The sequence below is a fragment of the Hemicordylus capensis genome, chromosome 1 (assembly GCF_027244095.1).
Source record: "Hemicordylus capensis ecotype Gifberg chromosome 1, rHemCap1.1.pri, whole genome shotgun sequence".
Lineage (NCBI taxonomy): Eukaryota > Metazoa > Chordata > Lepidosauria > Squamata > Cordylidae > Hemicordylus > Hemicordylus capensis.
This window is the reverse complement of record NC_069657.1, coordinates 148650432-148664403: the sequence shown is the minus strand read 5'-3', so window position 1 is coordinate 148664403 and position 13972 is coordinate 148650432. Positions and strand designations below refer to the sequence as shown.

Genomic DNA, 13972 nt, shown 5'->3' with positions numbered 1-13972 from the left:
ATGCAAGCATATCTACATCTGTTGTAGAACAGGTGATTGGGACTTGTTTGGGGGTAGACAGAGTAAGTTTAGAAGGGGGAGCCTAAGCGCAAGCAGTTTGAGAAATGCTGCCATAGCGAGAAGAATCCAGACTACATCTAAATGCAGACCCCAAATACTCAAAATCAGTTTTGTGTCTTCTAGGCCAAGGCTTGCTGCAGATCCTGCTACAATGCCTGCTCACCACAGCAAATACATGTGGTTCAGACCAGAGCAAACAAGGCAAACAGGCCCATCTCTTCTGTGATGACACTGTGTGCCCCCTCTTGCCACCATGGAATGAGGAAGGGAAGGCAGAGGATAAAAGAGACAGACATAAGTCCATCTGTGCAGAATTAGGACTGAAGACCAAGTGACTCAATAACTACAAAGTATTAATGCCCCAACAGCATTCTAACATTTTAGATCCTAAACACTTCACTAGCAAGCTTAAAATTTTACAGTTCTTCAAGTGTACAAAGAACAAATTTAGTTTTAAAAACTTGCCTTTCAACATCATCAGAAAACCTTTATTGTTCTCTAAAGCAGTTGGACAGAAGCCTCCTCCTTTCTCCGCCAACTTCAACAATCATAACACAACCCTCTGTCTACTTATTTCCACTCAGTCTAAATTTTGACAGGTGTTCTCTAGGACCTGTGTAAATGTCCTCCCCTTGATACTTTTAGAGGGTAGGTATCATAACATTCCGGTTTCTCAGTGATTATGCCCATGTGATTCAGGTGAGGTTGAGTCAACTGCTCATGTTCTTTTACAATGCATGTTTTATTCTAATTCTCAGTTAAAGTTGATTCAGCCTTTATTTTAAAACTTTCCAGGCCATCCAGATGAATTTTATGTGAAGTAACTTTTAGCTGATAAAGGCTGTACACTCATATTAAGTTGCAAAATTTTGTTTCTTAGCTACAAGGGATCACTGTATTCTTGTATCTCCTCCAGGATTTTGACTGAACTGGTCATGGGAATTTAGGAGTACTATCTATGTATTCGTTATTTTAGTATTTTACTACTGTTATTGATTTTTCTGTTAATGTTGATATTTTGATGAGTGTATCACTTCTTTGTTATTCTGGTGCATGGCTGTAATAAAGTATAAGTAAGTATCCCTCTGTCACCGCCACATTCTTGGTTTAAGCTCTTAACTCCAACCTCCTCATCGCACTTTCATATACTAACATCTTCTGGCTTTGCCAGCTACCTTTGACAGATTCAGAGCCACCTTACCCCTCTCATCTCGGGTACCAAAGTATACGGTGGGAGACACGTTAGGGAATAGGCTGCATGTGAGAGCTGACTTGAGAATTCGCTCTTGGCCCTCCAGCGGTGGCACCAATCCCTCAATACAATTCCTAGAGAACCAAAAACAAAAACCAGGGTTGCTCATTTATATGGCCACAATATACAAAATAAGAAGAAACTCTGAGTAGAGTTAAGACCATGTAAGGGCAAGCCAGCACCACAGCACTTCCTAAAATGTAAAATTGTGCAGTTGAGTCAGTGTCGACTGCTGGTGCCCACAGAGCCCTGTGGTTGTCTTTGGTAGAATACAGAAGGGGGTTACCATTGCCATCTCCTGTGCAGTATGAGATGATGCCTTTCAGCATCTTTCCTATATCGCTGCTGCCCGATATAGGCGTTTCCCATAGTCTGGAAAACACCTATATCGGGCAGCTTTGGGGATTCAAACTGGCAACCTCTAATCAAGTTTGCTAATCAAGTTATTTCCCTGCTGCACCATTAGGTAGCTTACAGCACTTTTTAATGTATATACACATATACATAAACAAATAATCAATCCAGTTTACTGGCCCAGAAGCCCTTGATCAACACTGACTAGAGAAAGTGAACTTCGCTTTGGCTGAGAAGCACTAGTCCAGAATAGATGTGATAGAGCCCATTCTAGAGAACAAACAACCTCTAAGTCCAACTGCTTAGCATTCAGTTTCTCTTTGCAAGGAACACAAACAGTAAATGAGTAAGTGGATTGATCTAACAAGACAAACAGAGGTTGCCCAATGTCTTCAAGGACTGAATATAAACTCAGAAGATGGGTATCTAAGGAAAAAAAGTTTCAGTGCACCATGGATAGGACATCAGCCCCACCCCCGATCCTGAAACTGACCTGGATATAATAGCCACAGAGCCATTGGGGGATAAGCCAGCTGAGGAAGAGCCATCTGATTCACCTGTAGAGAAAGGCAAAGGCGGCTCAAGCTGCAAAATCTTGGCAGTGCGCGCACGTTGAGTGTCGCTATCTATATCTAAATAGAATTACACACATGACAGATAGACCCCCTCATATAGGCCTTTAGATGTTTCCCCAGTTATGTGGAAGCTGCTTATCTGAGCAGCTTATGCAGGACTGGGAAAACATAGTATGGGATGTGGGGCCCTCCAAGAGTGATGGCTGGGTCATGTGAAGGTTCTCCCAATCACTCAGGAGCTACTTGCTGATAAGTGGCTTCTGTGTGGCTGGGGGGAACATCTAAAGACCACCATAGTTTCTGTACCAAAGACTTCAAATCAAATTCTCTTCTCTTCAGTGAGTGAAAAGGAAAACGTGCCCATTATCTACATATTTTTTAGGAGAGCCTCAAAACCCCTGGTATGTGCCCATAAGACAGGACCCTGAGAAAAGTTTGGAAGAGGGTAAAATACTTCTTTACACAGATGCTTTCCCACTCTCCCCTACTTTAAGTCAAGGTTCGCCTTCCAGTTAAAAAGTACATCTTATGAGTGATGAACGAACCCTAGTGCAGTATTATACTAAATATATCTCTTCAAACACAAACAACATTATTAAACTAATAAGACAAAGAAGAGACCTTCTGCATCACAATGTTAACATATACTATGTGTTCAGACTTATTTCGTTCAAGGAGATAACTGCCATAGGATGGGGCACACTAGCTAAAGAGGCATGAGCAGTACATCCCATATAACCAGCAAGACTGTAATGCTAGCAGGATATTCTGGAGTACCAAATCCTAGAATAATCCTAAAAGTGTATTGAGGTGATTACCACTGCTCATATTCTTATTGGAATGCACTAGAATTATGGTCAGGCTCCAAGTACCATGAGAATAGCTTGGGTCACACACAATGGCAGTGCTGAAATTAACTCATGCTGTAATATTTCAAGATAGTAGATGAAAGTAGGGTTTGCAAATGGACATTCTTTACTAATTATCAGAATATAATTCTTCAGCAAATCATAAGCCCAATTCTTGCAGTCCCTAAACAGCAGTTAATATACTTAAATAGTAAAGTAAAAGGTAAATAGCACACAACAAATATTCACAATTCTAAAGAAGTCCATAGGTTAAAGGAATTCATCAGATGTGTTTTTAATTACACTTTTAGCTACTGCATTTTATTGTTTTATGATGATTTTATCAGAGGCGTAACTGGGGAAAACGGCGCCCAGGGCAAGCTCTGCCTCTGAAATTGCGCCCCCCACCCAGCATCCTTAACCTATCCTTGCCAACTCGCGCCACCGCTACCTGCGCCCTGGCCGGCGGCCCGACGGAGTCGTCGTGTGCCCCCTGGGATGGCTTGTGGGGAGTGAGCACCAAGGTCGTCAGCCCTCCTATCCTTTAGCGCCACCGTGTGGCGCTAAAGGATAGGAGGGCTGACGACCTTGGTGCTCACTCCCCACAAGCCATCCCAGGGGGCACACGACGACTCCGTCGGGCCGCCGGCCAGGGCGCAGGTAGCGGCGGCGCGAGCTGGCAAGGGCGTGCAGCTGCCGCCCTGAAAAAAATTTTGTTGTGGGGAAGGGGGGGATCGGGGGGTGGGTAATGGCACTTTTTGCCCCCCCGTGACCCACCAAGTGGCGCCCAGGGCACGTGCCCTGCCTGCCCCCCCTATAGTTACGCGTCTGGATTTTATGCTATAAAGTGCATTGATATTATTGTGATGAGGGTATAAATCCTTAAAATAAATTAGACAAACCACGCTTTCTAATCAAACTAGCAATAACTATGGTTGCAATAAAACTCCACTTTTCTTTCATTCCTGTCTTTGTGGTATATTGTGGATTGATTGTATTACTACGGTAGAAATAATCCTTTTTATTAAACTCGGTTTTTATTTTAATTGACATTACATACAAATATGCTGATATTAAGTGTCATCAGGGTATGGCTTTTAAGCTTGTACTTTCGCAAAAGGAAATATTTAACTGATTAACAAAAAATGTCACCACTGACCTTCCCCATCCTCCTCTTCTCCCTCCTCATCTTGACTACAGGCGTCTTCCAAGCCATCAGGGAGCTCTTCCTCCACATCTTCCACCTCTGCTTGGTCAAGCAGGGGCAGGTTGACTGCAGCTCTGCAATATAAAGGGATACAGGTATAAAATGGAACCTGTTGCTAGCTTCCATATGTGCAGGTAACTTCTTTCAGTGATTGAAGCAAATATATATCTATGCCAAACATGCTGGAATGAGGAGATCTCAGGATCTAGGCCTGGCCTGGCCACTAACTGCACAAGGGCAAACACAGTCAAGGCATCCTACAAAACGACTTCTATACCTGCTTTCCACCAATATGGCACCCAGAATGTCATACTCCAGCCCATTCCCAGGGACTAAAGGCAATTCCACACACAGCTATTTTCTAGCATGGTTATTCCTACCACACAAAAACAATACATACACTAGCATATATGATGGGACATACATGTTGTACAGACCTTTTCTTACATGGATGGAATATATGTACAGAGCAATGGCAGCCAACCATTTTGATAAGGATGTGCTTAAGATGGATTTTGGATATATAAAAGAGATAGAAAAAGTATGGAGAGAAATGGAGAAGAGGTAAAAGGAAAAATGCCACTTTTACAATCTTCTCTCATACTTTCACAATCCTCTATTTTTACTTCTGAAAGAGTTGACAAAAAAGGATGGCTACCAATTGCAAAACAGAACTAGCATTCCTAACTCAAGAGATGTTTGGAGACAGTGATGTTATAAAATGTTAATAGAGAGTCCTGTCCATGCTTGGGACGGGGGGGGGGGGGACATATGTTGTTCCTGTGCCCTTCAGCTTGTTCCATAATATATAACGCACATCCCTGACCATAAGGGATACTGTAAAGCAAGCATTATCCCATCATGACACACATATACCTCTCCTTGTACTTACTCAGTATCTTTCACAGTAATAGGGTGACCCCATTTTGTATCCATGCTTAAATGAAGAGAGGAAATTTTTGTCTCTACCTCAGAGACAGTAGTCCGTGAAGACAGCTCCGTTGTTACCACCTGTTCTCCACTGTTCACAGATGCGGGGTTGGCAGCCTGGCTCGCAGTGATGGGGTTAGAAGGTTCAGTATTTGAGCCAAGAAAGCGAACACTGATGTGTTTAGTGCAGACATCAGGAACTTCTGTGCCAGTAAGGCTCTGGTGGCGGCTACCAGTTTCCAAATTCAAGGGACTGGCAGCTGGTACTTCCTTTGGGGTGATCTGTGCTACAATGTGAGGTCTCCATCGAGTGAACAGACTGGAGTGGAAACTCGCATTCATAAGGCAGGAGCTGTCAATGCGGTGACCAAACTCATTGTAGGTACTAACCTTCCGGATACCACTTGCAGTCAGCTTCCTCATGGCTTCTGTCAACCGTACATCTTGTTCTTTCAGGTTCTGAGACCTATTCTCACCATCCTCAAGCCGCCAAGAAGGCCGTTCTGCTTTGCCATTGTATAAAGGTGAGTGAAGAGATTTGGCACTGGTTTGCTCAAGAGCTAAGCCACTGCCTTTTCCAAATTTCCTTTCAAAAACCATAGGACAGCCATCTCCATTTCCTCCAGAATGGGTCCAGGAGAACCCTGGAGGCCTTGATAAGACTTTCAGCTTCTTATTCTCGGGTGGCAGCGGTTGTTGGTGGTGCTGCAAAGGCACTTTAGCACTAGTTGGCCTCAGGAAAGAATTGTTGTTTAGCACTGGTCTGTAGGAACTGGAAGCTTGCTTCCCTGAGCTGAAGGGAAACCCCTTTGACACCAGGTTGGAACGTTCACCAGCAGTGCTTGGCACAAGGAATGGATCCATAGTTGAGGACGACATAACGTTGTTCGGAGCAGAGTGATAGGCAGGGGGTGGGATTTGAAGAGGCCTTTTCTCCTCAGTATTAGGTTGCAAACAGATGGACTCAAGCCTCCTGTAGGGCTTGTGTCTGAAGTAAGAACGTCGATAGAGCAAGGTGCTTCCAAGGAAGTTTGGGAAAGGGTGGGGCTGAGATGCAGGTGGGCTTAGGAGCACTGCCTCACCACATAACGATTCTGGGTACAGTAAGCGGGAACGCTGAGAAGAGATCCCTGAGCAGCCCAGGTAGTGGTCCTGGAAAGCAGTCACATGATTATGTTCCAGCTGCCAGATGGGCTTCACTTGCTGCTTAGCAAAGTGCCAGGCCTTGCTCTCATGTAGCTTCACAGTGAGTGGTGGCACTGTCAGCCCTGATGGAATGCCCACCTGGAACTGGCTACCCCTTTTGAGGCCTAGGCTATAGGCTTCTGGCCCTGCTGAGGCCATGTAGAGCCATCCCACACCCTCAATGAGCGCAGCTGGTGAAGAGGAGTCAGTCACAGTGGCATCATTATAATAAGCAGTCTGAAAAAAAGGAAAAAATATATTAAACTTTGTGAGGCCCATAAGAAACATTTTATTGCAGCCTCCAATCTCATTGCTCAAATGCCTAATGAGTAAAGGGGGCATGGGGAAGGCAGCAATATTAGACAGCAGATTACTGTACACAAAAATCCGACAGAAATGAACTGCACAATCAGAATGTGTTCTACAAGGAAGAATGGCAAAATGGGTTTGTTTTGGCAGGAAGCTAGGATCTGACATCTATTTGTGTCACAAATAAGGAAGCAAGAATACAAATGATCAGTGTTCTTGCTGTCACATCAGTTTGTGCCTATGCATTTGTTTCTGATGCTCATGCAAGATTCTCTTCCTCTTGATGAAAAGGATCATTTACATGAATTATCTTATAGATTATTTACATCTTGGCTCCTTATATTTTATTTTAAAAATGTATGTCCCACTTTTCAATCTAAATTATTCCCATGGCAATTTACAAGAGATTAGGCAATACAAAATTATGTTGGTGAAACAGACATGCTGAGGGAACATGAAGTGAACATTTCCCCCCAGCTTTCTGGTGTTCCTGCCATCAGTATTGTTTTCTCAGGGTCTGTAGAAAGCCCAGTGAATTTTCTTTCAGGAAATGTGCCTTCTGAAGCAAGCTAACAGGGAATTCATACAGCAACAGCTATTACTGAGTGGAGAACAAGATGTAACAACCACCTTCTTTTCTTCAGATCTAGTTTCAGTATTTGGACTCCAGCACAATAATAGGTCCTTCACTTGGTTACCCAGACAAACAACAATTCCTCTTGGAGCACATGTGGCAAAGTTTTGAAGCGGTAGCTCTGAGGACTCCAGTTTGATTCATGCACAAATAGACACAATACCAAAAAAAAATTAAGTTGGCTTTCTTCAGCAATTTTGTCCCCCAACACAGCATCACTAAAAGCAAGTGTAATCAAAGAGAACATGCATCCGTTTTAAAAGTGGCATGCACAAAATCATGTTATGCGCTGAGTGGAATGACTGGGGTGCTGATAAGCAGCCAAGTGACACTCTGATACTCAAGAGAGTATCAAAATGGTGCCCAACATCATGCCTAGAGAGCAATGATTTATCTTCTGAAAATATTCAGACTTTGTGTTGCTGAAGTTGCTAGCATGTCTCCAATTACATGAAGTGTCAGGGTTAAATAGATAATTCCTCCCCGCCTCTTCCAGTTGCATAGTATGGATTATAACCTCAAGAATCAGATCTCCCTTGCAGACCAAGAAATCTGACAGTTAAATTGCCAGGTTGCTACTGGAAGGCTAGCTGTTTCTTCTCTGCTGATGTCTGCTGACAGAGGCCGTTCTAAAGAACTTAGTCCCTTGTTCAGTATGCCAATATAGGCAGCAGGAGGCACAAGCAAAGCACAGTGCAATCTGGCTCTAACAGCAATAGCCACTCATTTCATCCAGCAGCCTGACTAATGGGGATTAGCAATGAGAGGCTTCCCTCAATATTGTGAATGCCCTTTTCATCTTTCAAAGTGTAAGAGAACCTATCAGGCAATCCCATTTAAAGAGATGTTTATAGGTTTTAAGGTAGGGAGAGAGAAGGAAAGCATCAGGGGATATATACCCAAAGCATCTGAAAGGAAATAAAGTGCCCAAGATGCATATTGATCCAGGGAAGCAGCTTCACATCTATTTCCTCCTACACCAGTTGATTTCCAAGGTCATGGGCATCTATCTTTCTTTAAACTAATCCAAAGCATCTTGAGCAGAAATCAGTCTGCAGAGCCATCAAAATTCAGCTGCCCTAGAAAGATAACCTCCTGCAGAGCTACATGTTAAGCTCTTTACGGTTATCAGAAACACTGAGTACCAGTGTTCTCTCAAAAAAAAAAAAAAGTATCTGTGCGCAGCATGAATTTTGTTCTGGGTGGCAGTATCAAGACAGTGTGTAGGCACATGCATTCAGAGTGAGGCATTCCTGATTCAACCTGAGGAGGATTCTAAAACTAACTGAGCGGACATAAAAAAAAACTTGTGAGCACACACACACGGGCGTATGCCTTAGAGAGAACACTGGTGATGACCTTATATTCACACTATTGGCAGCAATGTGGAACTCCAGTATACTATGATTCAGAGATGGTACTTTGCAGCCACTCTGATGGCCTGTACAGTAAGACACCTAGGCTGACATCTTGTCTAGATTTAATAGAGGAAGTCCTATTGAAATTGAGTAGTCATTTAGAGTAACTCCTGAGTATTACTACTGAGCAATTTAGGCAGAATGTCAGCCCTTATGTCTAATTTGATGAAAAAATTCCTGTGCCTGGGCATACTTCAGGCACTTAGCAGTAGTCTTCAGTTCTTTCACAAAATGCAGTTGTCACACTTCAGAGCGTACCTAGCTCCCACTATCAGAATAAAGCCTAGAGAGTTTGGTCAATAAAGAGCAGCCCTTGCTCCCACAACAAGCTTCTATGCTACCCCAAAGCAACTGCTTATGTGCCAAAAGCATTGTCAACACTCACTAACTTTCTAGAGCAGGACTCTGTCTGCTAGCAAGAGAATGCTGCACAAATCTTGCATTCCTTCAGATTAGATCATCACAAACTAGCCTGGAAGACCGCCTCTCCCATTCCAAACTTGTCAAGGTTTGTAAAGCCAAAAGGTTTACTTGATGACCAATGGATGAGCAGCAACCTTGTTTTCTGCTGCCAAAGGACCTTGTCTCCTCATCCATCCTCCCTGCCATGGATTGCCAGTGCAACTGTGCTGGTGTGTTCTAGTTCAGAAGGTGGCACTTGATACAGCTGCATGTATTAGATTACCCAGTCTACACCCAACAACAAATTCCAACCTGTAGTGACATTCAATCCCCACACGAGGATTAAGGCAAAAAACAAAGAGACTACATTGAGCTACTAGCAGTGGCAGTATAGTGTTTCCTCTTGTAAACAGGTTGCTTAATATCCACCAGATACAGTTCCTTATGGAGATTCTGAAGGAAAATTAATCCTGAAGTATCTAAGAGGTCAAAACCAACATTACAGAACCAGAAAATTCTTCAGAATCCATGCAGCCTCCTCCAGCATTATTTCTGTCTAACCCTTACATGGGGAGGTTCTTCCAACTTTGTTTAAATTTGCACTGTAAGGACTCTATGAAAGGCAGTTTCCACCATTAAGTGGGAGGGGAGAAATGATTTCACTTCGGGTGACAGATATTGGGGTATCATTAAAAAGGCAAAAGAATTCTCTAGTGTATTATATTTTTACCTCCATTTTGAAAGCCATTTAGGTTTTCTGTCTCAAACATCAAAGTGTCTTGTGCTATCTCTGGCTCCATTACTTCCCCCCGAAGACTTGTTTCTTTGATCAGTTTTCCAAACAGTTGTTTTGAACATTTAATATTTGAATATTAACTGAAAGTTGTCTTTCTGCCACTTAATTCCACTTCATCTTGGATCAAGTATGAGCACTGAAAAGAGTGGAAGACTTAACAGAGTTCGTGTGAACAAGAAACTCATAACACACCAACAATTGGACAAGCCAAGCACCAGAGGGGTATTTCCTGAAATCCAACTCATGTAATTCAACAGCAATGTTTACTTTGAGAAATGCATATCTATAATGGGTGCCAAAGAAAAAGGTGGAAATGACCAAAACAACATCCAAAAAGAACCCAAGGTTGTCATCATGCAATTGTGAGAGGAAGCCAGGTGGTAAGGAAACCTCCCTCTCTCTCCTCTGGTGAATTCTCAGGGGCGTAGAGTTCATTAGACAAGGGGGTGCAATTGCACCTAGGCCCAGAGGGTCAAGGGGCCCCACAAGGCTCTACAGACCCATAGCCAGGGTGCGACATTGTCCCCCAAAGTTTCTCCCCCCCTCCATCCAGCTGTGTGACTCCCAATCAGTCCAGTGAGCTGTTCCTCTTTTTTCAGGCAGGATGCCGATGGCTGCTGAGAACGAAAAGGGTTAAACCAGCCCAGGGATTGGTCCTCCTTCCTTGAGTTGTGCTCCTCCCACCACTTGGCAATTCAATGCAGAGTTGGCAAGGGTGCAGGAAGGAAGCATGGCCACAAGGAGAGCTGGAATAGAAAGTCAAACAAATAACCCATATCTGTTTTTTCTGTGAATGTGATTTTTCCCCTCAGAAGCCAATGTGTGTTTTTCTCCTTCCCACTTTCATGAACCGTGTGTGTGTGTGAGAGAGAGTGTGAGTGAGTATGTGTGAGTGTGTGTGAAAGAGAGAGAGAGAGAGATCCCATCTACAACTGAAAACCTTCCCTGGTGTGTCTCTTCCCTATTTCCAAGCCCTTGTTTGTGCTTGTGTGAGATATTTTTAACTTTTAAAAAATGATTTAAAATAATTGAATTCTTTCTAATAAGTCCTGACCCATGTGATATTCCCCTTGGAATTTGCAATGAATTGTTTTCCTCTCCGAGAAAAGGAAAGCAGAAAGTAAGAAAGAAAGCGAGTGGGGTGGAGTTTACTGGCTGGTCGGTGGTTGTGGTGTGTGGTTAAATATATATTCAATTGTTTTTCAACCAAACAAGTTCTCAAAATGGTATACATAGCAGAGAGAGAAATTTTAAACTTTATTTCCCCCCCAAAAAAATTACTCCAACACAAACCCACTCCAACTGTACACCTTCTTGTGAGGAAATTAGTCACTACAAAAAGTAAAGCTTTAAAAATAATGAGGGAAGAAAAATGCTCCAGCAACATATAACTTTTTCAGTTTTCCCCTGCCTTTTGGTTTATTAAGCGCTGGTTGTTGGGCTTGAAGACTGCTTGTAGCCTTAATCTGGGGTGGGTGTGTGTGTATCAGTCAGAGAGGGTGAGAGGGAGCACAAATGGGAAACAGGGATAGGAACATTGCTAGGGGTTGTATGCATGCATATATCAGGTCACAGTAGTAGGCATATGTTAAAAATGTTTCTGAGCTAGGGGAATATGTGTACACAAGTATGTGTGTGAAAGTGTATGCATATATGAAGAGGGTATAAAAGTATATGCATAGAAGGGAAAGAAAGGACATGCTAAGAATCTTGTTTTCATCATGTCCTTGCAGTTTTTCTGCTAAAAATATATGGTGGAGGGGGGAATAAAGAAGACAGGGAACAATGGGGACCATCTTCACTTTTTGTCCCTAGGCCCACTCCAACCTTGCTACACCCCTGTTTCTGGGTATGAACAGAAGGACATTCCAGAAGTTCCCTGCTTTGGGAAACTAGAGGCAGGAAGTTGAAAATGAACTTACCCAAGGAAGGAGCTCCCTAGTGACAACACATTATGTTGTTTGGTCTTATATATTTAAGCGTTAATTATAATTGGCGGGGGGGGGGAAGGTGGTGTAAATCAGGACTGGAACTGTGGTATGGTGCATAGTAGGGATGTGCATGGAACCGATTCTGGGCACTCCTGGGAGGGCAGATGTGTGTGTGTTACTTTAGGGGGCAGGGAGGGTGCCTCCTACCTACCGCTTCCCCCCCATCGGCGCTCTCCCAAGAAGTGTGGGGCTGCAGCGTTCCTCCTTGCAACCCCATTCAGCGTTGCCACACAAATGCAACGCTGAATAGGGCTGCAAGGAGGAACGCTGCAGCCCCAAACCCACACTTTTTGGAAGAGCACTGGCAGGGAAAAGCAGCGGGGCAGGGATGGGCCAGTAGGAGGCACTCTCCCTGTCATTTAAAGCAAACCGCCCACCCCCCGCCCTACGAACCAGTTTGAAAGCCCGTCAATGGAACCAGTTCAGTGCTCCAGAAAAGGAGCACCAAACTGGTTCTGTGCACATCCCTAGTACATAGGGAGAGGAATTTAATCTTCCCTCTACATTCTATGGGTCCAATACACAGCAGCCAAACACTGCTCCAAAAGGAAAGCCTCCATTAGTGAGAATGGAAGCTTCCCTCCAGGGCTAATAGTGCTTTCAGGAGTGTGATTTTCATCAGGACTATACAAACACTCCCCCCTCCTTGTAAAGTGTATGAGATGGCTGACATTACTCTGTACGATGCTGGTCCCTACTAAAGCTGTGCTGCCTCTCAACTGATCACTCCATCTAGTAACCTGGTGCATTTGTAAGAGGGGGAAAACAAGGCTTCAGGAGGTTCTATCAAGGACATACTAAACACCTCAGAAGGACAACATGCAGCCCACCAGGCTACATAGCCCCAGGTTTTTAAAATTCTAAACATCAAAGTTCAGCTTTTTAAAAAGCTTTCAGAGCTCACAGTTTTAGGTAGGTTTAAGTCCCCATAGCACTGTGCCAGAAGGGTGAGAAGAGCTACAGACTTTAATAAGTGTATGCAAAGGTCCATCTGAAAAGCTTTGACTTCCACCAGAAAATATAACAATCATCACGGAAATGCAACATGGCTTGGAAGCTACTGTGCTAATGCAAATTATGCTAGTCATATAGAAAAATAGTTAGCTATGGCTTTCTGGCTCCAGATGAACCTGCAGCTCATTCTTATCACAAAGCAAACTGATAGTGCCGTATAGCAGACTACGTGCTGGGAAGGAAGCAAGGACATGAAACCTCCTACAGACCATGAAGAGATCTGGAGAAGGATGGCTTAAGATACACCTTTAACCTTATCTACAAGGTACAGGAACATGATAAAGAGTGAAGTTAAGATTACTTCAGAGCTTTGATCCAAATGCCAGCCTAGTGTAGTGGCCATTACCATCTGTAGACATCATTACCACAAGACCAGGATAGCTGGTCTTGTGGTAGCAAGCATGACTTGTCCCCTTAGCTAAGCAGGGTCCACCCTAGTTGCATATGAATGGGAGACTACACGTGTGAGCACTAGAAAAAAGATTCCCCTTAGGGGATGGAGCTGCTCTAGGAAGAGAATCTAGGTTCCAAGTTCCCTCCCTGGCATCTCCAAGATAGGGCTGAGAGAGATTCCTGCCTGCAACCTTGGAGAAGCTGCTGCCAGTCTGTGTAGACAATATTGAGCTAGATGGACCAATGATGTAACTCAGAATATGGCAGCTTCCTATGTTCCTTTCTCTCATCTTATCTTCCCTACTCAGCATTCAGGAAAATCCTCTAATATCACATATTCATAAGCCAAATAGTTTTGCACATCAAAAGGACAGAATCCCACCAAGACAAATGAACATCTCCCTGTCCTCCATGAATAATAATTATATGACTAGAGAACTTTATCAAGACAGACTCAACGGTACTTCCCTTCACATGCCTCATAACTCAGGTCTTGACAAATTTTCTTTGCTCTAGGAGCCAGCCCAAAAATTTATAGAGAAGCCAAACCATGGACACTTGACAAAATTACTGGATTTAGTGATGGACAATGGAGGAGGAAACT

The 13972-nt window shown here is 43.5% G+C and overlaps 1 protein-coding gene across 6 annotated transcripts in view; it reads right to left on the bottom strand.

Moving 5' to 3' along the window:
* The window catches only part of TTLL4 (tubulin tyrosine ligase like 4), a 51605-nt gene that overhangs the window by 30224 nt on the left and 7409 nt on the right, over positions 1 to 13972 (bottom strand). For 2 of the 6 annotated variants that reach the window (XM_053256780.1, XM_053256770.1), the window contains exons 1-5: positions 9905 to 10041; positions 5189 to 6648; positions 4249 to 4370; positions 2160 to 2223; positions 1262 to 1386 (exon numbers count right to left, since the gene is read on the bottom strand). In XM_053256780.1, coding sequence (XP_053112755.1) covers positions 1262 to 1386; positions 2160 to 2223; positions 4249 to 4370; positions 5189 to 6648; positions 9905 to 9922 — 1789 coding nt within the window. In that variant the 5' untranslated portion in view covers positions 9923 to 10041. Of the gene's footprint in view, positions 1 to 1261; positions 1387 to 2159; positions 2224 to 4248; positions 4371 to 5188; positions 6649 to 9904; positions 10044 to 13972 lie in introns of those variants that run through there. The other 4 variants (XM_053256796.1, XM_053256787.1, XM_053256753.1 and 1 more) reach the window with 4 other exon arrangements.